The sequence below is a fragment of the Leishmania infantum genome, chromosome 16 (assembly GCF_000002875.2).
Source record: "Leishmania infantum JPCM5 genome chromosome 16".
Taxonomy (NCBI): domain Eukaryota; phylum Euglenozoa; class Kinetoplastea; order Trypanosomatida; family Trypanosomatidae; genus Leishmania; species Leishmania infantum.
The window spans coordinates 299,256-320,064 of NC_009400.2; the positions used below are offsets into that span (position 1 = coordinate 299,256).

The 20,809-nt window shown below is 60.3% G+C and overlaps 7 protein-coding genes across 7 annotated transcripts; all 7 read right to left on the reverse strand.

Annotated features, from left to right (window-relative positions):
- Positions 1 to 927: 927 nt before the first annotated feature.
- Positions 928 to 2,301, reverse strand: CHI-1 (chitinase; the record flags this gene model as incomplete). The annotated part of the gene is made up of 1 exon (XM_001464530.1): positions 928 to 2,301. One exon carries the CDS (start codon positions 2,299 to 2,301, stop codon positions 928 to 930), a length of 1,374 nt encoding a protein of 457 aa, XP_001464567.1.
- Positions 2,302 to 3,418: 1,117 nt separating this feature from the next.
- LINJ_16_0800 (conserved hypothetical protein) lies at positions 3,419 to 5,671 on the reverse strand (the record flags this gene model as incomplete). Its single annotated transcript, XM_001464531.1, has 1 exon — positions 3,419 to 5,671. The coding sequence occupies one exon, from the start codon at positions 5,669 to 5,671 to the stop codon at positions 3,419 to 3,421; it is 2,253 nt and encodes a 750-aa protein (XP_001464568.1).
- A 1,371-nt stretch (positions 5,672 to 7,042) lies between these two features.
- Positions 7,043 to 8,848, reverse strand: LINJ_16_0810 (conserved hypothetical protein; the record flags this gene model as incomplete). Its single annotated transcript, XM_001464532.1, has 1 exon — positions 7,043 to 8,848. One exon carries the CDS (start codon positions 8,846 to 8,848, stop codon positions 7,043 to 7,045), a length of 1,806 nt encoding a protein of 601 aa, XP_001464569.1.
- An 805-nt stretch (positions 8,849 to 9,653) lies between these two features.
- On the reverse strand, positions 9,654 to 11,687 carry LINJ_16_0820 (conserved hypothetical protein; the record flags this gene model as incomplete). The annotated part of the gene is made up of 1 exon (XM_001464533.1): positions 9,654 to 11,687. One exon carries the CDS (start codon positions 11,685 to 11,687, stop codon positions 9,654 to 9,656), a length of 2,034 nt encoding a protein of 677 aa, XP_001464570.1.
- Positions 11,688 to 12,938: 1,251 nt separating this feature from the next.
- LINJ_16_0830 (conserved hypothetical protein) lies at positions 12,939 to 13,820 on the reverse strand (the record flags this gene model as incomplete). The annotated part of the gene is made up of 1 exon (XM_001464534.2): positions 12,939 to 13,820. The coding sequence occupies one exon, from the start codon at positions 13,818 to 13,820 to the stop codon at positions 12,939 to 12,941; it is 882 nt and encodes a 293-aa protein (XP_001464571.2).
- Positions 13,821 to 15,128: 1,308 nt separating this feature from the next.
- Positions 15,129 to 17,534, reverse strand: LINJ_16_0840 (conserved hypothetical protein; the record flags this gene model as incomplete). The annotated part of the gene is made up of 1 exon (XM_003392338.1): positions 15,129 to 17,534. One exon carries the CDS (start codon positions 17,532 to 17,534, stop codon positions 15,129 to 15,131), a length of 2,406 nt encoding a protein of 801 aa, XP_003392386.1.
- Positions 17,535 to 18,514: 980 nt separating this feature from the next.
- On the reverse strand, positions 18,515 to 19,939 carry LINJ_16_0850 (metallo-peptidase, Clan MP, Family M67; the record flags this gene model as incomplete). The annotated part of the gene is made up of 1 exon (XM_001464535.1): positions 18,515 to 19,939. One exon carries the CDS (start codon positions 19,937 to 19,939, stop codon positions 18,515 to 18,517), a length of 1,425 nt encoding a protein of 474 aa, XP_001464572.1.
- Positions 19,940 to 20,809: the final 870 nt, after the last annotated feature.

A 20,809-nucleotide genomic window follows, 5' to 3' on the forward strand; every position in this document is an offset into this window, starting at 1 on the left:
GCGCGCAGACGCCGCTACTGACTTGGTCGCTGGACCCCACCGTGTGCCTTGTTCGGGCTGATGAGAGGACAATGAAACTAGAAAAGGAAGTGATGAGAGCAGTGGTGTCCGTGATCCGGGCGTCTTTTTGACGGGGCGAAGATGTGCGCGTGCGTGTGTGCGGTGTCTGTGCACACAGACCACGTCTTGCGCCTTGGCTTGTTAGACGGTTCGTATCGGATGTGCCGAAGCGTGCACTGGTGCCCGTGTGTCTCCCTCTGTGTGTGTGTCCGAGCGTGTGTGTTTATGGAGATGGCGGCAAAGAGAGTTGCAATATATAGAGATAGGTAGATGAAGGCGGGATGAGGGCCCGCGGCGACGACGATGGCCAGTGATGGGAGAGGTGGCGAGAGGCACAGGGCTGACGAGAGCGAGAAAGCGAAGATGTATATATGTATGTATATAAGTGTGTATGTGTGGCAGAAGCGAATCAGGCGTGCAAGGCGTGGAAAGAGTGACGGCGGGTTGTCGCTTGTGTTTGCGTGGAACGCACGGCATCGACAGTGGCCGACAGGCAACCACCAAGGACGCGATGTGCGCACCTGAGTCCGGCGCCCGAGATGCGAGAGCGCTTGAGAGGCCCAAGAGGAGAGCGTGTGGATGCGATAGCCCCTCCCCCTCCCCCTCTCCCTCTCCCTCCCTCGCTTTGCCGTGTGGTCCGCAGAAAGGGCAGTGCGCGGCGCAGGCACCTTCTCTCTTCCCACTTTCTTCTCAGGTAATATGCACTCGGGACCGCTGGCGATGGGCTCACTTGTGTTTGTGCTTGTGTTTGTGTGTGTGTGTAGTGTGTAGTGTGAGAGGCGCTGATGCAACAGCAGAAAAGCGTTGAAGCACGGCGTTGCCTGCGTGTGCTATGGGATGCAGGACACGCTTGTGTCCCTCTGGCTTTCATAGATCACCGTCCTCAGCCACATCTGGAGATGAATGCTGCGGCGGTGGTTGCGGACGATCGTATGCATTATCGCTATTCACGTTGCCACCACTACCACGCCCGCCGTCAGTCAGCAACCCCCAGTCGGCCAGCTGCTCGTGAACGGCAGTCATGAGCGACATCGGCGAAGTCCCCGGTGGCACATCCTGGCCCAGCTCCCAGATCATTATCCCAGACAAGTTTGCAGCGCGTGTCAGTTGCATCTTGCGCTTCACATCGTCGTAGCCGGTGAAACTGTACCCGCCATACTCGCTCAATGCCCGCAGCTCCGCTCCTCCCTCGACCCATGTTGGGTGGCTCTTGCTAGCCCATTCTTGGATGAAGAGCCAGAGGCGGTCGTACGCCTCAGGCTGCAGTCGCCTGTCCTCTCGATGACGGCCGTAGAAGGGGATACCAAGAGTGAGCTTGCGGCGGTGGTCCTGCTCGGTGCGCGGCCGCCGGTGCATCTGCCCAAGGCGCCTGTTGTATGCAGCCTCGTTAAAGAACCCGATTGTCTCCTCGCTGAGCACCGAGGCAGCGTACTCGACCGAGCTGTGTGGTCCGGTCCCGACAACGTGGTCGTACGCCATCAAGTGTACATAGTCGAGCGAGTGAAGCACACGAGCGGACTGCAGTACGGCTGCCATAGATGGGTGGGGATGGAGGGCCATGGACAAGGCAGCGCCCCGCACTCGGGTGCGGTGGCGCCGCTCACCAATCGGTCCAGCTGCGTGTTCGCCGCCTGCAGCAGCCGCATAGCCCAGGGAAGACCGGAGCTCCATCAGGAAGCGGCCAAAGTTCAGCCACTCCGTCATTGTTTGCGGGTACTCCCAGTTGAAGTCTATGCCGTCGAGTTTTCGCGCCAGCAGCACCGCGTTCACCTCCTCTATGAACGCTTGTCGCTGCACCGTGTCCCCGACGAGGTCCGCAAACCCGGCGCTGCGGCCACCACCGCCGATGCAGAGCATCAGTTTCACACCGTGCAGGTCTGCCAGCCGGCGGATGCGGGCCCACTCGTCGCCCGATGGCAGTCGGTCATCTACGTGGATGAGACGCAACGTTGCGGGGTCCACCTCGGCACTGAAAAAGATAAGATGCGTTAACCCTGCTTTGAAGAAGGCCTCGTAGTTGAACGTGCCCTGACGGTACTCGGGCAAGTACCCGAAGACAGTAAAGAGCGGGGAAGGAGAAGCCACTGTTATCGGGGTGTTGTGCCTGCTGCTGATGGCGGTATCGCGCGCAGCTGCAGGAGCAGCAGCGGCTATAGTCGAGCTCAGTAGAGCGCTCAGGCAGCTGGAGTGCAGCACTGCTACAAGACACGCCAGCTGCAGAAGTGCGCTCCTCTGCACCATCGGCTTGAGAGGCACCGCAGACGGGCGGCGCTGACGCAAATCCGTGAGGGAAGAAGACGGCGAAGGACGGCAGACGAGTGCATAAGTGCGCGTGGGTGGTGATGCGGTGGCGTGCGTGCGCGTCTGTAATCTCTTGGAACGAGGAGATGGCCGTGCAACAACAATAAAACGAAGAGGAGGTAAGTGGCACACAGAAAGAGAAGGAGATGCAAAGGGGCGTGGAGGCGTTGGTCCTCTCCGGAGTGCGCAGAGACATCGAAACTAGAGGGGGCGGCCAGCTCCTCATCATTCAAGGCGAGAACCTGCGGGCGAAGGACCAGAAAGAAAGCGCGCACGCGTAGCCGCCCACCCACATGAGCTAAAGCGGGGGGACGCGACGACTCGGACGGTGAGGCTTTGCGTTCGCGCGCGCGCATACCTTTATGCGTGCGTATCTGTGGTACGTCTGTCTTGTCACTCTCTTCTCGTGTGGTGCACGACGCGTCGATGATTACGTAATCATTGCTAGCGCTCCAGCATGCGCAACTGCAGTGGCTGCTAGCAACGGCTGTGAGTGAGTCGTGATCAGCAATACGTCTCGCACAGCCCAAAGGGTGAGCGAGAGAGAGCGCGCGAAGAAGAGACTGACCCTTAACTTCACCGCGTCCGGCAGCCGTCGGCGCCGCAACAATAATCTCCACCACCATCAGCAACGTCGGTGCCACCGCAACAAGAGTGTAAGCGACAAGACCCCCAAACCACCGGCACCACCACCCCCAACCCATCGCCCCGCAGGCACGCATGGAGAGGAAGCAAGGCCCAAGAGCAACTGCCCATGTGCGTACCAAGTCTCTGTGTGCCACCCCTCCTGCAGAGCCGGCAGCATCACTCGGCACTTTCAGAAACGATAAAAAACTGAAGAGCGGCAAAGAGCCACATCCACGAGCTGAGAGTGGCGTATGCCTCTTCACCAGAAGGTTGTTCACTTCTTGAGCAGCATCCCCCTCTTTCTCCGCATCCCTCCTGTCTTGCGCCTCGGCTTCCCACCACTTCTCGAAGCGAGGAGAATGCATTCCTGGGTCGCTGCCGAGAATCGTCCTCTGTCCCGTCCCCCTCGCAGAGTCCTCGCACATTTGCGCTACAACGACATCACGTAGCTCAACCCGATGGAGGCCCACATCACCATGGACAAGATGCAGAGAATGTACTGGAAGAAGAGCATCTTTGCCCACTGGTACGTCATAAACTTGTATGCGTTGAACAGCAGCGTGCTGTTGATCGCGGTCGGCGCCGCCAGCTCCACCATGAGCACCATGATGAGCGTCTTGTCCAGCGAGCCCCGACCACCGAAGAGAAACGGCATTTTGTCGATGAGAAAGATGAGGAGGAAGAAGCTGAGCGTCGGGGAGATGAGCATGCGGAAGATGATGATGCCCCACACAAATGTAGGCCGGATGCCTTTGAGAGACAGGGTGCGCTGCACGCCGTCAATGAAAGTGCCCTTCTTGGCGCCGTCGCCCTCCTCGTCGGTGCCCTCGTTCATCGGCGCCGCGGAGGCAGCACTGGCGCCGCCGGGCATCATCGACGCAGGCAGACGCCCACGCTGCATCAACGTTTGAAGCGAGAAGGACTCGTGCGAGTCGAACACCATGTCGGTGTGCTGTGCATCATACCACCTGGCGTACGCCAAATCCTCGCCAAGCAGCTGCCACTCCTCGGGGAGCAGTGGGTATTCCGTGTTTTGCTCAGCGTTTCGGAGGCGCACCTCCGCCGGCCCAGCCGCGTTGGCCGAGGAAGAGCCGGCAAGGTTTGCGCCGAGCAGCAGCAGCGACGACGGGATTGAGCCCTCGCCGATCAGCCTGATGGCGTCCATCACCATCGACAGCGGCCAATGCTCAAACAGCCTGCGCACGGGCGGAACGATGCCGATGAAGATGCCCAGCACTACGGAGAGAAAGGGCGGGCTTGTCATGAGCTTCTTAACGAGCACCCAGGAGGCGCGCCCGAGCTGCTGCACCTTCTCTGACGCGGACTTCTTCCTGATGGCCTTCACCTCGCTCTCGTACTTGAAGCGGACGAAGCCGGTGGCGGCCCAGTCGTACGGCAACTGCACCGCTGTCGCCATCGCGAATGCGCGCTCGCCAGCCGCGGTGGGGCTCCTGGTAGCGGGTGTGCCAAGTATCTTGAACGTCACCTCAGCGGCACCACGCTTGCCACTGGTGCGGGCGAAGCTTCTCGTCGTCTGCGTGAAGGAGTTCTGGAGTGACGTGATCAGGTCAAAGGAGTACGTTGCGGAGTGCGCGTGGCGGTCTGCGCGGCTACTGAAAGCATCCGTGTTGGCGACGCAGCCAGCCTCCAGCGGACTTGTGCTGTCGCTGCAGCTAGTGCTGCTAGACGATGGATCCGAGGCGGCGAGGTAGAGCTGGGTGAAGCGGTTCACCTGACACTCCAGACGGCTGGCCTGCCCCGCCTCGCTGTCACAGCCATCGACCTCGACGTCCTCCACGAGGTCCTCATGGCTCTCCAGCACTTGGTTGACGGGCAGAGAGAGAGTCTGCGTCGTGGCATCGCATCGAGCCATCATCCGCTTGTGCTTGAGCATAATTTCGCGAATCAGCCGCTGCTTCTTGACCGCCTTCTGCCCCGCCTCGACAAAGGCCGGGCACGCAGACCAGAGGTAAAGCATGTAGCTGATGCTGAACACAAAAATATAGGCAGCGCTGTGCGCCATGTCGATGAACGAGATGGAGCTCGCGACATTCGACATGAGCGACAGAGGCAGCGTGACACCGTTCTGCGTAGAGCAGCCGACCCACGCGGCGTACCTGTACCCGGCACAGTCCTCCTGCCGCTCGTCCGGCGCCTCCAACGCATTTACAATCTCGCTCCCAGTGACGCCGACCTCCCGAAAGTGTTCGCTCAGCACCACGACGACGTACGGGACGCTCTTCTTTTTCTTTTTCTTCTTGGTACCAGGCTCCTTAGTAGTGGGCGATGACGACGGCGAGCAGTGGGCTTCGGCGCCTTCGTCCGTCACATGATCGTAGAGGAGGTCGAGCCTCACGTCCTTGCGCAGCTCCTCGGGAATACCCGAGTACTTGGGGTCCGGCCGGAAGAACAGCACGTCGAGAACAACGCCCCACAAGAGGCCAGACGCGATCGAGATCAACGAAAACAAAATGAGAATGCTGCACCGAAAAAGTACTTCGAGGTCGATCGATTTGGCCGTGTTCGACAGGGTGAGGGATGTGAGGAGGAGCGCGGAGATCAGGAAGGAAAAGTTGTGCAGCGTTATCGTGCTGCTCGGTATCAAGTTTGTCGTGAACACACCGACGAGCACCGCCACGATCACCTTGCTGACGGCAATAAAGGTCACGCCTAAAATGTCCATCTTTGCGGCGCCCGACTTTCGTTGGCGGGGGAGAGAAGGGGGGTGGCGGGGAGGGGGGGTCAACAAGGAAAAGTATGAAAGCAAATAATTTGTGTGTATTCTCTGCAGTGCACACGTGTCTGTACGTATATATATATATATGTGGGTGGGTGGGTGTGCGCCTCCGTGCAAGCGAGAGAACAGCTCGCTCTCCCTTTTGGGGCCTTCCGCTCGTCCACTGCCTCGGCCCCGTTCTTTTTTGTCCTTCGGGCTGCCCGATGGGGAAGGAGGGGTGGTGAGCCGGAGGTGGTGCGCCAAAATGCGCCAACGCAGGCAAATAGTCGGGCGCACGTGTCCGCGTAGCCGAATCCGCTCGTGAGCCGCTGAGTAGACGCCTTCCTATATGCACAGGAGGGGTGTGAGAAAGCAGGGTAGGTCGCTCGCAGCGCGAAGGGCGCGTTACCCTGTTCGATAGAAACGCGTCACGGCAATCGCCAAGCAAAGAAGAAAATGCCCCACGGCTACAGGCGGGTGTGATGGGAGTGAGTGCGATGGCCTCCCACGCGTGGGCCGAGGCATTCAGAGTGCGACTGCTGCCGCCCGCAACAGAGATCCGATGTGCGCACCAGCGCACGCTGCTACGCCGGGATGATACGCGGTAAAGCAACAATATAGAAGAGAGGGAGAGGTGTGCCGCTGCGAAGAGGAGGGGGAAGGGGGAGGGGGGGAGGCAACGCCGTGGCGACACCATCCAGCAGTGTAAAAACAAGAGACGGGGAGGACAGAGGAAGTATGCAATATAGCAGACAGCCTCATTTAGCGGTGCAGCGATATCCAGTAGCACAGCAAGGGAAGGCAGTACGGGGGAGGGGTTGGGGAGGGGGGGTCATACGGATGGTTGCACGCTGCCGCATGACCTCAGCAATTACCACCCGACTCATCTCTCCCCGCCCTTCAAGCTCACCGTCAAATCCAAATCTCCACTCGGAATCGCTCCCTGCCGCTCTCGTGGTATCTCTTTCTCTCTGAGGCACACACATACACCTATGCACACGTGCATGTGCGCACGCAGCTCTTCCAACATGAATAACAAAAGAGGAAGCGCACAGACACGTTCTCCTCCTAGAAGCGACACCAAAGGAGTAAGACATAGAGTCGATAGAGCGCGAATGAGAACCTGGCAGACACGCAGAGAGGGAGGAGACACCGAGCAGAAATGGCTGCACTGCAGCCGGAATCGAAAAAGGCGGATGTTGGTGGAAAAGGCTCCGTCTGCGTAGGAGATGCAGAATGGATACGCACCTTACTCATCTCCTACTCCACCAACCCCACTCCCGCACTGAGGCACGTGCACACACACACACACACACACATATGCGCCTCGGCACCTCCTCAGTGGTCATCAAGATCGCTGCGCTGACTTGCCGAGAGTGCTGTTCTGGTTATGCGGCGCAACCACGCTCCCCAGCCTTGGCTACGACTCTTGCGCAGCATCGCTTCCTGCACCTCCTGGTGCCTCGCCGCAAGGATCGCGGGGTGGCCGGCAGGCAGGTACGCCTCTATCCCGTACGTCTGCTCCGGGTTCAGCACGCTGAAGTTGGACGCGCTCACCTCACGCGTGATGTCGAACTGCACGCGGTCTGCGCCGTAATGCCGAATGTGCTCCCGTAGCACATCCTGAAACTCCTCCACCTTGGCGACGCTGCCGATATTCGCCTTGCCACGCGTGGCGGTATCCTGGAATGTCATGAGGATCGTGCAGGGCGACGTCACGCAGTGCACCAGCACCACTGGCCGCCCTGCAAACGCCATGCGCCAGTTCTGCACCATGTTGAAGACAAACCCAGCATCCTTGTTCGGGAGAGTGACGGCGATACAACCGTTGTTGCTCATGATGCGGCGGATGTTACTGATGAACTCCAGGCGGCCGTATTGTGTGCTTAGCCGCCCCGCACCGTCCATCGCATCAATCAGCACCAACTCGTATGGCTTGACCTCGCTGTCGGTCGTGTTGCCGTAGGCTGTCATGACGGCCTGGCGTCGCACGTACTCGACAGGGTCGTCGACGTGCACCGTGAGGTTGCTCGACTCCTGAAAACCCAAAAACCGCTTGCACAGCCGCACCAGTGTGCCATCCTTCTCCACCACATGCACGTTGAAATTCGGGTAGCACGTGCTTAGCCACCGTGGCATCTCGCCCGAGTGCATACCGAGTACCAGCGTCTCGACGGGTACCTGCTTTACAAAAGAGAAGCGCCGCGGCAAGATCGTTTGGGTGGCGTCGCGCAGGATGTGCACAGGCCCGAGGGTTAGCATGAGCTTGCGCGCGTACTCCCCCTCGAGGTGGCCGGCGTAGGGGACGCAGTTGTTCTGTGTCGTTACGCCTTTGCACTTGATCATGCCATGTATCACCTCCTCGCCTTGGCCAGGCATAAACTGGAGGTAGTCCGTAGCTGGCGTAACCTTCTCTACTTCCGCTGTGGTCGGTATAGATGCAGTGCCCGATGAGGCGGCGGACGCAGCCGAACAAGTCGCCGCCACCTCGCTGGAGCTCATCATCGACTTCTCGCTCGAGTCGCTGCTGCTACTCACCTGCTTCGACCCCTTCGGCCAGGACCCTTGATACTCCGTCGAAGAGGCCGCAGCTGAGCTACCCTGTGCCGGGACGTAGTGCACGCTGCGGTAGTAGACGTCGTCGCGCAGCGTGGGGGAGAACTCAGAGAGTTCGAGGCAGACAACGTCCACCTCGCCAGAGGGATTAGCCGCAGACGGCCGCTCGTGCAACTCGCTCGCCTCGCTGAAGAGCAGCTGCGGGCGGCGCATCGCCTCTTCCTGCCCTTTGTTCACCGACTGCGGCAGGAACAAGTTGCTCGCAACGTCCTCGACATCTGCTGCACGGCCGGCGGCAGCGGAAACGCCGGCCTCGCCGGGGTTGGCAAGGCCCCAGAACACGTTGTGCGACGACTCGAACGGGACGCGCTGAACTAGGCGGCGCCGCGCCAGCTGCTCCTGGCGTGGCCGGACGTAGTGCTCCGTCACCTGCCATGCCAAGTACGAGAAGAATACGCCGGAGGCGAGCAGCACGTACGGGGAGGCAAAGCCCTTGTCCAGCTGCGCAAAGAAGAACCCGGAGACGCGGTTGACGTGCAGCCGCCGCGCGCGCTGCCCTACGAGAAACTGATTCGACGGCGGTGGCATGCGCAGTGGTTGGCACGTGTGTGGTTGCGTGTGTGTGTGTGTGCGCGCGCGTGTGCTGTGTGCACCGCCTTTCTCGCTGTCGTGGAAGGCAGGGCAGAGAGTGGGACGAGAGGGGGTGGTGCAAGGGAAGACATCGCAATAGAATGGATGAAGGGCGCTCGCGGCACGCCATCGAGGCATGCCTTCCGTAAAGGCACACACACACACACACACGCAGGCCCTCTCAGCGTTCACACCCGGTGCAGTGCCGAAAGTTCGCGGCGGGAGGGAGGGAGCGCAGCGGGGACACACTCAAGGCAAGAAAAGGCCTTCTCGAGCGAGAAAAGAGCCATGAGACGGCACTTCACTTTGTGTGCGTGGTTTAGGGGAGGGGGCGGGGCGGATTTTTTTTCTTCGCGCAGCCAACGGCAGTCTAGCAGAGCCGGCATGGAGGTAAGCGAGGCACCCCGCTTAAACAGACAAGGAGAGGTATTCCCTGATGTATGTGTGTGCATGTGTGTACGCATGTGTGATGTATAGAAAAGATGGAGGTATGGCGCTCTCAGTGGAGCGCCTCAATGCGTGGCGATTTTGATAAAACGGCGGCCGTAGACGACAGCGCGAGCGAGGTCCGTGGAGAAGACACCGAGGGCAGCGTCGGCTTCATACACTGATGCGCGCGTCAGGTCACGCACACGGCATACACGTGGCCACCCTTCCCACACACGCTAGAGAGCGCTTAACTCTACTCAGGAGAACCGAGAGCTTGCACCAAGCAGCCCCACCGCTACCACCACCGCCACAGGCGCACACGTAGCCTCTCATCTCAGTGCCTCAGGGCGAATGCAATGTTTGTTTGCGCGGATACTCTGCCGCGGCAACCCTCGGAGAGCTCGGCTTGCATCTCGCGGCACGCCTCGCAACGCTCAGCATGCCGTCCATGCACTTCAGCGGCACGCATCACTTTAATTCTGTCGGCGTTTGTGCCACCGGTCTGGCCTTGATGCATCCGGCAGCATTGCAAGACGCTTGAGAAAAGCTCGGCATCGCTGTTGCGAGTCCTGTCTCCCACATGCCTCATGGAGGGGGTGGAGTGAGAGAAGAGGTAACCGGAAGGCGCTAACAGCGGAGTCTGTGCACCTGGGCTGGCGTGTCTGTCGGCGTAATGACTGCCTGACGAAGCTGCCTCGCGCAGGAGTAGTGTGTGAACAGCGCGGCATAGCAGCTGAATCACCTCTGGGTGTTCGATGCCGAATGAGATCCACTCTCTGTACGCGATGCAGCCATCGCGATCCTTGTCCGCGTGTCGCATGACATCGTCCCAGGTCCAATGCAACCGTGCATCCAGCTCTGCCGTAATGTTCATGACCGTCGACGGGATGGACGTGCCATAGACGCTCATCGAAGCGTAAGTCGGGCGAGGAAGAGCAGCGGCAGCGGTGAAAGTGGAAGTGAAGCAGGCGGCGAGGAGATAGAAGTCCCTCAAGAGGATGTACTGCCGCTGCCCTGAGCCGTCCTCTTGAGGGTCAAGGTGCACCAAAATGTCGAACAGAAAAGCCAGGCGATCGCCGAGATGGGCGTAGCGGTTGCCGCGCCCGCCCTCGCCGCTGAGCAGCAACGCAGACCAGTCTTGGTGCAAGTCTGAGAGAAAACTGTTGCAATCATCGCGCAGCCGCGACAAGGTCGAATGCCGCCGCGATGGTGACGCCTTCTGGGCTTGCGCCTCCACAAGACCACTGCAGTCTTTGCGGGTGGGCAGGGACGCGGAGCACACAAAGTCGGCGCCAACATGCCGGGGAGGGGTGGAGAAGGTGGGGGCGGAGCGAAAAGACGGCGAGCTTGCCCTGTATACCACTCGAGGTGCCGTCCCTGCTGTGGGCGAAAGGGTTGACCACGCTGAGGCACCGAACGGAACACCGCTGGAGGGTGACAGGGATGAGAGGCGGCGACTAAACGACGAAAAAGGAGACGAGACGCGCCTTTGGCGCAGTCCAGCGGCAAAGCCGTGCGCCGCATCACTGCTGCTCCGCGCACTTGCCTGCATCGGCGAGGGAGATGCAGAGTCGACGTGACTGAAGCCTCCATCCACGCCCTTCCATCTCGGCCGAGCGCCACCTCGAGCACCACTGGCGCAGTCCCAGACAAGGCGCTGCTGCGGCGCTGGAATGGCGCCTGGGCTATCGGGGTCGGCCCGGCTCTGTTGAACCCCGGTTCCGACAGGTACACTCGCGCAGGCCTGCAAGCTTGGCGACTCGGCCTCATTCACGTGCTCCTCTCGTACAGGAAATGCAGAGGACGAGGAGGGGAGCGCAGTGCTCGAGCCTCTCCCTATGGCCGCGGCCACCCGACGATGCTGCAGAGGGAAGAAGCAGTACACCTGTGACCCCGACGTGAGCTGAGAGGCGCTGTAAAGCCCTTCCCACTCATGAGTGGCCCTGTTCAAGTAAACCAGTGACTCAACAGTATATATGGCCGCCGGTGCTGCGGCGCGCGGGCTGGCATCAACTGGAGCTCTGAAAGACGCTGCAGTGCTAGCGGTGTCGTCTCCCGCATCCTGCGTTGCTGCCACACACGTTGAGCGCCACAGCCGGCGACCACTCCGCTCTCGCAGTGGAAGAATCGCCTCCGCGACGGTGCACACTTGCTGAAGAGACGGGCGATGTGAAAAAGACACCTCGATGTTGCGCTTGAAGCCGTCCACGTCGCCGGCGATGCGCAAGACGAACATGACGGAGAACACAGCGGCCTTCCTTTGCTGCTGTGTATGTATGTGCTCTCTCGCGTGTGTGCGTGTGAGAGCACACACGCATCTGCCGAGTGCGTACGCGAGGAGGGAGCGGACACGCTCAGCCTCACACATCCACACGCACGCGCACAGGAGAAGAGAGAGCGCCTCCCCTGGAAGCGATACTGAAGGGCAGCGGTGAGGAGCGGCAGAGAGACGTGAGATGCACGATCAGCGGAGAAGCGGCAACGGAAAGCACACACAAAAAGAAAGGAATGATGGCAGTCAAAGACATAAGGGAATTGAGATAGGGGAGTGGCTATGCACGCACACACATGCACAGGCGCCATGGCGCCCCCTGATGACCCTTGAGTGGTGTGCCAGTGATGTAGGATATGCGCATGCGGCAGCACTCCAGACCACTAAAAGCGGCGCACAGCGGGGTTCATGGTCAATACCCCCACCCGCACCACTGCGGAGAGCGTTTGGAGTTGGTGTATAAACCTGCGCGTGAGCGGTGGAGAAGAGGATGCAAACACAAGAAACGAGAGTGCCCTCGCCCTAGCCACGTCCGAGCGCGCCCAAGCGGTTTCTCTTGTTCTCCCCTCCCCCGTCTGTTCGATCAGTGCGTGTCTGCGTGCTTACACGCGCACAGGGAGGTAGAGGAGATGCTTTGAAGGAGAATACATGAGCTGCTGCAGTTGCCAGCAAGAATAGTGACGCACTGTTACGAAGGAGCGTACATGTGAATGTCGTGTGCGTGTTTCAGTGCCTGCATTGGCGTATGTGTGCGTGGGTGCGTGTGCCGAGGAAGCAAGAGGAAGCGCATCCCTGACCGTAGATGGAAGCGCGCGCAGACATCCATGCAACAGCATGAGTGGAGCACGGCACAATGGCAGGCGCGCATGACAGAGCGTACGGCTACGTGCGTCTGTGCAACAGAGCTTGATACCAAGCAGCCCACGCGCGAGAAGTGGACGCACGAGATCGAGAAAAGGAAACGAGGCGTGAATGCAGCAGCAGCAGCAAAGACACACAGCGCCAAGAAGCGACAGAAGAGGACAAGCGACGGGACCAAAGCAGGCGCCCACGCACACGCCGACACACGAGGAAACCGTGTACGTGCAGAGAAAATGAAAAAAAGAAATCAGCAAAGGGAACGCTGGAAACCTTCGTCCTCCAAAAGCCCAGGCATCCCACACACCAACAGACACACACACACACACAGACACCAGCATTCCACTGCCGAAGCCTCTACGCGCCTTGCTCCCCCATGCGGTGCCAAAAGAGGGGGGGGGGCGTAGACGCGTAGAGCCTTCGCGTGTTCAGCTCTCCACCCCAATTTCGCCCACCCACCCACCCCTCGCCCTCATGCTTGTCGCACCGCTAGCCGGTGTCCATGTCATCCGCGTCATACGGCATGAAGCTCTCCCCACAGCCGCAGCTGTACTTCTGATTCGGATTCTTGAAGGTGAACTTCTCCTCTACGTTGGTTATGACGTAGTCCATCTCCGTGCCAATCACGTAGAACTGCGCATCAGCGTCCACTACAACCTTGACACCATCCTGCTCCACAACCAAGTCCTCCATCAAGCCGGCCATCTTACGCGACGGGGTCGCACCCTTGCCGCTACGCTGTGCCGAGTCAAAGTAGTAGTTCACCGTGTAGCTGTACCCACTGCAGCCGCGCCGCCGCACACCGATGCGAATCCCAGAAGGAACCTCATCAGATGCGTCGCTGTTCAACGGCGACTTGGCCGCCGCGGCCGAGTGCACTGTCGAGTACTGCGCGAGGAGGTACTTGACACGCCGGAGAGCTTGTGGGGTAAGGACAAAGGCAGCCTTATTGCGAAATTGCAGCTGTCTCTTCTGAAGCGGCGAAAGTGCCCGCTGGGGAACGGGGCCGGCGTCCTCGGCGCAGGACGAGCGCGCGCCCACCAGCGGTGGCGGCAGCGTCTCCGCGGCGGCAGCAGCCGATGAAACGGCGCCGGCCCCACTAGCAGGAGCGACGCGGGAACGAAGCGTGGGCTCCTTATACGACTTGGGGATCGGGGTCGTGCCCCGGCCCTTGTGAACCGATTTGTAGAGCTGCTGGGTGTGCAAAGACGTGTCTGACGACGCAGACGCGTTCGCACCGCTGTCCGAGGAACGGCTGGAGTTCACGGTCGCGGCGGTGGTAGTGCCGGCGCCAGCGGCCGCCGTACTTTGAAAGAGTCGCTTCTGGCACAGCGCGGCACCTCCTATGCGCCCCAACAGGGAAGTCTGCATGCGCCCGCCGCCTAGAGAGCCCAGCCGGCACTGCATTTTTTGTGGCCTCTTGCCTATGTAGCACGGTGTGCCCGTTGATAACAAGCTTGCTTTCAGACAGCCGACTTCTATTCAAGACTTTGGACTGGAGGAAGGTGGCCGGTGGTGATGATGGCAGCCGCGGCGCGTAATATTCGCTGTTTGCGATGGTAAAGAAACAATATATGTATGCCTGTGTGTGTGTGTGTGTGTACCCACCTTTCGCCAGCTTACGTATTTGAGCTGCGCGGAGGCACAGAGACAGGGCTCGGGAGCGCGCGAAGCTCGCGACAAGTCGATACGAAACGTGGAGACGACTATGATAACAGAGAGCAGCGACAGAATCACTTCATCCGGGGAGGAGGCGAGCACAGACACGCGCACACATGTACCGCCGACGCCCTTTATATTCGAAAGGATGCAGACGCGCAGGGAATCCACGACGTGGCGGTGTGGCCGGGTGCGCCATGCATGCAAGCACGCGTACGCGGGCGTCCGTTCGTTGAGAAGGTAGCGAACAAAACTGGGAAGAGAAGGGAGACACGTTTCCCTTTCTGCAGCGTGAGGCCATGCCCCACCCACCCCCTCTGCCGCACAGCACGCGCTCAACGCCACACTGCCCCCGGCCCCTCCTGCCACGGGCCCCATCGCGGGATGCGAAGCAGCCTTGGGCACACGCGGCACAGCAGCGCGCCGACTCGGTCATCAGGGAGCACGGCCCTCGCGACTCAAGCTCTACCCACCAACAGCCGTCTCGCAGGCTGCTCCGACGCCACGCAGGCCAGGACCTGACCGCCGACATCTGTAGCGATACGTCGCTCTGACCTCGCCATGTCGCAGGTGCCTGAGCCTGTCACCGCCGGAGGTGGTTCGGCGTTTGGCAGGAATAGGGGTGGGGGCTGCTGCTGGGCCTCCTCCCACACACAGAGTTGAGGGGGCACTGGGCCCTGAGATACCGCGCGCTGAGAGGGGTGGCCGGGAGAAAAGAAATGCCATTCTGGGTGCAGCCAGCGCACGGGCGAGAAAGGTGCGTGACGCGAGTACAGTGGGGGTGCAAAGACGGACACAGGATCTCGTGTGCCGTGCTTCGGTCCTTCTCTCTCTGAAGGCGGAGCACGGCACTGTTCATACCGACACACACACACACACATCCCTCTTAGCGGGGGCTTGGGACTCACTGGAACACTGATTTACTCGAAAGGAAAAGAATAGAAAGTAGGAGGGATGTGAACACGGGCAGAGACACTCACGTAGCATCGATCAACGAGGCTCACCCTCCCCCCTCGCTGCCTACCGCTCGCTCTCCGAGACGTACTCGACGTACTCCTCCAGCGCGGCATCGGTGCACTCCAATGCGAGAAAGCGCAGCAGTGTCCACTGATCCACAGACATCGTACGGGCAAACTCAGCAGCGGCGGTGCTTGCGGGGACGGAGGATGTCGTCAGCCCGTCTGCGCGCGCCGCAGCTGTCATGTTCACGTACAGCTCCGCCCACGCCAAGCCGCGCACCACGAGTAGGCGCTCCTCCGCACTCAGCGACATTCGCTCTGGAGTAGGGGTCCAGAAGCTGCTGTGAACTGCAGCACGAAGGACCGGAGACAGTCCCAGCACTCCCAAGGCGCATCCTTTGGTGATGTTCGGAAACGCCGACGCGGCGAACCCGGGCCACCGCTCGCTGCCCCAGCGTCGCATCCATGCATCGATGCGGTAGGCAGCTTCGTCCTCGGACGCTGCCTCCGCGCAGGGTGCCGCCACTGCCGGCGTTTGGGCAAACGCACTCAGCAGCTCGTCGAGCCACGTAACCCCTGGTGTGACCTCCGGGTACTTACCCTCCGCGTTGGCGATGGGGGACAGTGGCAGGCGATAGGCGCAATGGAGTGCGGCGAGCCAAGTTTTACACGCCGCCGCCTCGTCCCCATCGCTCGCCTCGGCGCCGTCGCACCGGCGTAACGGCGCGACACACCGCCGGTAGTAGGCCACGCGTGTTGTGGCGGAGGCCAACTGAGAAAGCGCCAGCCGCAGCCCGTGCGCAGCATGTATCAAGGAACCGTCGGCGTCGCTCAAAGACGGCGGCAATACCGGAATGGTCCCCTTCTTACGACCCTCCGGCGCGGCTGCCAACTGTGGCGCAGGCAGCAGCGAGGGTCGCAAGGTGAACCCGTACCACATGAGCAGCTCCACATCCGAGTAGGCACCGTAGTGCAGCATCACCTGCTCGCTGGGTGGGCACGTCGGCCGAACGAGCTGAAACTCGTATGTTTGGTAGTTAGCGAGCGGCACCTCGGCCTTGCCGCCCCGCGCGGTGCGCAGGGCAGTGCGCCGCTGTTGTTTGCGCGGTGCGGCCGCAGCCATGAGCGGCGCAACGCTGCCGATCCCGTTGCAGCCGTTCTTCGCCAGCAACAGATTTGTGAAGCACTCCGGATCTTCGGGGTCATCTTCTTGAGGGTACATCGTCCCGTTCGACTCCAGGGCGTAGTTGAAGTAGTCGACAAACGGCATCACCGCCCATGTCTCCTCAGGGAAGTAAAAGCCGCGACTCATCAGCGTGTTGAATGCCCACAGAAACTGTCCAAGTGTGCACGTGGCTCCATGGTCACGGCGGCCACAGTCTTGTTGGCTGGAAGAAGGCGAAGACCCACAGCTGGCAACGCCACCGGTTTGAGGCGCCGCTGCGCCATGTTCTTCATCCTCCAACTCCGCTGTCACCTCGACACCCCTTGGCAGACGCTGCAAGCATCGCAGCGCCGCGCAGCACTTGGCGTGCCGCCGCTGAATAGCCTGCTGCTCGCGCGCCACACTCGCTTGAAAGCGGCGCAGTGAGACGTACGAGCGGAGCCAACCAGATGACTCAGCGTATGCAGAAACACGAGCAAGAAGTGGAGGTGGCGATGACGCCGCCGTTGCATTCCCCGGCAACACACTCGGCGCACGCGCCGCGCACGCCGGCTCTGTGCCGTGTTGCGCTAAGCATGGCGGCGAGTCTTCCGGCACCGGGACAAGCTCGAGTAGGTTGTCATACTGCCCCGGCAGTGCGTGAATCCACGTCCGCATCCACGCGTTCTCGTGCGTGTAGTGCAGTGTAGGTGCCGGTCCCGCCTCATCTTCACAAGAGCACGCCTCCGTAGCTGAGACGGAAGCTTCCTCATCTGCAGCGCCGTCGCCTGCACCACTCCTCCGGAGGCGCGCGTGCTTAGACAAACGGCCGTAGAGGGCCGCCATGAGCAACACATAGCACACAATGGTCTCGGTACTGTCGAGGGCCTCTGCCAGCTCCTCCACCTTGGCGTCAATGAGCTGGCGCAGGCGCCGCGAGCGCACGCGCGTCTCAAACTCGTATTCGGACCAGACACGCGAGGCGAACGGAATGACACGCAGAACGTCGGTAGCAGCGCATGGCCCCGCAGTCCCGTTATCGCCTTCGCTATCATTGTTCGTAGAAGCAGCTGCCACGTGACCCTCGAGCAGCTCAAGCGCGACCTCCGTCATCGCCAAGTTGAATCGCGCCTTTCGTGCCGTGATCATGGATCGAAAAGGAAAGTGAGCCAATATGGCACCGGCTGCAAGCTTCTCTGTAAGCACCACACCCATACCGCCGCCCATCGACGGCAGCGCACGGACCTGCAGCGCGGAGTGGATAAAGGCCCCTTCTGCCTCCAGCAACCGCTGCAGTTTCAATGCCGTGCTCCCGCCACTCATGGTGTGCGTGTGGGATGAGCCACCGGCAACGATGCCAAGACCCCAGTTTGGCAAACACACAAAATGGAAAGCGGCGCGAAGACACACCACCACACGCACCTGCACGTGGCTTCTGCGAGGCAGAGCGAGCGAGAGAGACGCCGACAGAGCACGATCAGTAGAACGGTGTCTGTGTCTGTCTGTCTCTCTGTGTGTGTGTGTGTGTGTGCACACCTGCGGCAGAGACAGGCTAGTCGGAGGAGAGGTGAGTGGAGGTGAGCGACGGTGTCGAATTGAGGCAGAAAGGTGGCACTGAAGAGAGAGGATGAAGTATGTGGAGTGGGGAAGGAGTGGGGAGGCTGCACACGGAGAAGCGCGAGGACAGCGGCCGCTGAATGACAATAGTGTGTTGTCGGACAAAACACCATGTTGAGCGCCGAACGAATTGGGAGAAAGAGAAAGCATCGGAACTGAATGCGCTGGATGGTACTCACACGCAGCCGTCGCGCCTCAGCTTTCATCCTCCTCAGCGATTCATGGAGAAACAGTGGATGTGCCGCATGGCTGTCTGAGCCTGTGCGGTGCGTGAGACTGCCACTGTCTGTACTTCTCCCTTTCTGTTGATACACTCACGGGCAAGGATGGTAAAGACGGATGAAATGTAGAGAGCTCACTTTCCTGTGGTGTACCCCTCTTCGAACTCGTCGATGTCAACAACGTTGCACGCGGCATAACGAAAAGCGAAGCATGCAAATAACAGACGGAGAGTGGGATGGGATGGGATGGGCCAGCACAGAGGCAGCGGGTGTCAAGAGGGCTGAAGGAGAGACGTCATCGTTTAAGGGAAAGAGAGCGACGCAAAGGAAGAGAGCAACGCCGCTGAGAGTGAAGCAGTCCACAAAGAGCACGCACACTCGCATGCGCCGACTCGAGCCAGCGGGATGCCGATCTTATTTTCTCCGCGCGTGAAACGCTCCATCACGACAGCACACACCACCCTTTCACGCCTCCTCCTCCTCCTCCATTGGGTCATCGCGCCTGGACGTGAACAATGACGAGAAGGACGCCTCGTTTCGCGCGTTGCGAGCGGTCCCTAGTGATGTGCAGCCATGTCTCTTGTCTGTTGTTGCAGGTCCTGCAGCCGCGGCAACGGCACGCATCGCAGCAAGCAGCTCTGCGTGCACAGGGTGTGAAGCGCCGATCAACGAGAAGGATTCCGCTCTGACTCGAAGTACCTCGCCTGTAATGGCGAGAAGTCGTTGCTCCATTTCTGCCGCATCGTCGGCGTCTGCACTGCCATCGCCGCCGCTGCACGCCTGGGCACTTCCAACGACTTTGCTTGACTGATAAAGCAGCGGCATGCTGCCCACGCTGCCTCTACGAGAAAAGCTATCACATGCCAGAGGAGACCGCTCACATGTGCACGAGTCCTGTGCCCGTGCCCCCAGGGCAGACACCACCTTGGCGAGCTCGGCAGAACAGCAGTTGCAGATCCTTGTCGACGGCGCGAACGGAAAGGTGAGGGAGAGCGAGAGAGGCCAGAAGTGTCGCTGCAGAAGCTCCCACAGTGGCGCATCGCGCGCGCTCTGCACTATGCGTACGGGCAGCTCGTAGTATCGGTGCGCGTGCATGCCAAACTCCTTCACGCGGTTGGAAGGAGGAAGCCCGTAATCGTCAGACATAGTAGAGGCGGTGGCGCTGGCGGGAGACGCTGCAGGTTGAGCCCCGTCAACAGCGCTGTGAGACGCACTCCGAGGACGCTGACCCTGAAAGTCCCCCTCAGGATACGTGCGGAACGCCTTCATGGAGAACTGGCCAGTCCGTAGCGTTTTGACTGGATCGATCACCAGCGCCACCCAGGGATCCTGCATCTGTTGACTGTCCCGCTGCGTCGTCACATCGATGCCGGAGAGAAAGCAGGAGTAGCCGGGGTGGGTGTGGTACCACCCAAGACACCCTGGTTCTGCCTTGCCGAGGCGGCGGTGGTATTCAAGGTAGTTGGCCATGTAAATCTGTGAGGCTTCCGTCATGCTGCACTCCACCTCCGAGGCAGCGACAGGCAAGCTGAAGCTGTCGGTCAATATGAGCTCGCGGTGGCTGAAATGCCCAATCAAGAGCCCCATCACCTCGAACCAGTTGAAGCGGCCCTGTGACATGTCAGGGCAGCCACGCGTGCCGTGAAGAAACATCTTCACTGTGGCCGCCAGCGACACCGAGACAGACTCGAAGAAGAGCGAGTCGAAGCGCCATGGCTTCTGTCGTCGAGCAGTTTCCATGTGAGCGAAGTCGGGCGTCCAATACGCATCCGACACGATAGGGACGCTGCTGCGCAGTTTGTGCTGTGGTCTGCTGGAGACAGGCGTGCTCAGGCTCCACTGGCTCTGACCAGGCGACCGCTGCGCCGGGCTAGCCGCGCTTGTCGACATGAGTGTGTACGCGCTCGCGGAGAGCGGCAATGGCACTCGCCTGTGGTGGAATGCGTGGAAAGGAAGGGGACGGAGTAGGAATGGACAACATAAAACATAAAGCACGAGACAAAGTACAGCGTGTGCCCCGTGCGTGTGAGACCACTTCCAGAAGGCCTTAGCGAGACACGAGGGGGGAGGGGGGGGCGGAGGTGAAAAACGGCAAAGCACGGCAAGCGCACCCGCCTCATGAAGTGGGCTTGGCGCCACCGCTGATGCGCGCAAGGCTGCGGTGCCGATCAACGGCAGTGGAGCAGCCCTTTTGCCGCACGCGCGCACATACACAAGCATCGGAGGAGAGCGGCTACGAGGAGAAAGTAAGGTGGGACGGTAAGGAAGCAAGAGGACGGGTGGAGCAGTGGCGGTGGCCAGCATTGGAGCACGTGCTCGCGTGACCTGTCCGTCCGATCCCTCGGCCAAGACGAAAAAAGAAAAACGAAAAACGCGTTAGGCCCCTCACCTGTCCTCTTTGCGCGGCCCTTGCGGCGAGCTCCCAAAGCATGCGCCCACCCGCTTCCTTCGCAGTGCAGCTTGAGAGAGGCGCCTCCGCTACTGAAAGCAGAGAGAGACCGAATCTTCCTCCCGACACTCTTTCCCGTGTTCTTGACTTTACAGGTGGACAAGACGATGCAGTGGGCACGTTTTCCGGCGTCTCTTGCGTGCGCAAGTTATCCCTGTGTGTGTGGGCTCCCTCGTGTTCTTCGCCTTTATGCTTTTGTTTTGCCGTGTCGAGTTAAGCGTTCACAATATATATATATATATATGCGTGTGTGTAAAATACAAACTTCCTCAAGTGTGTCCTGATGCAGTTGTGTCCGCACACCGCCCTCC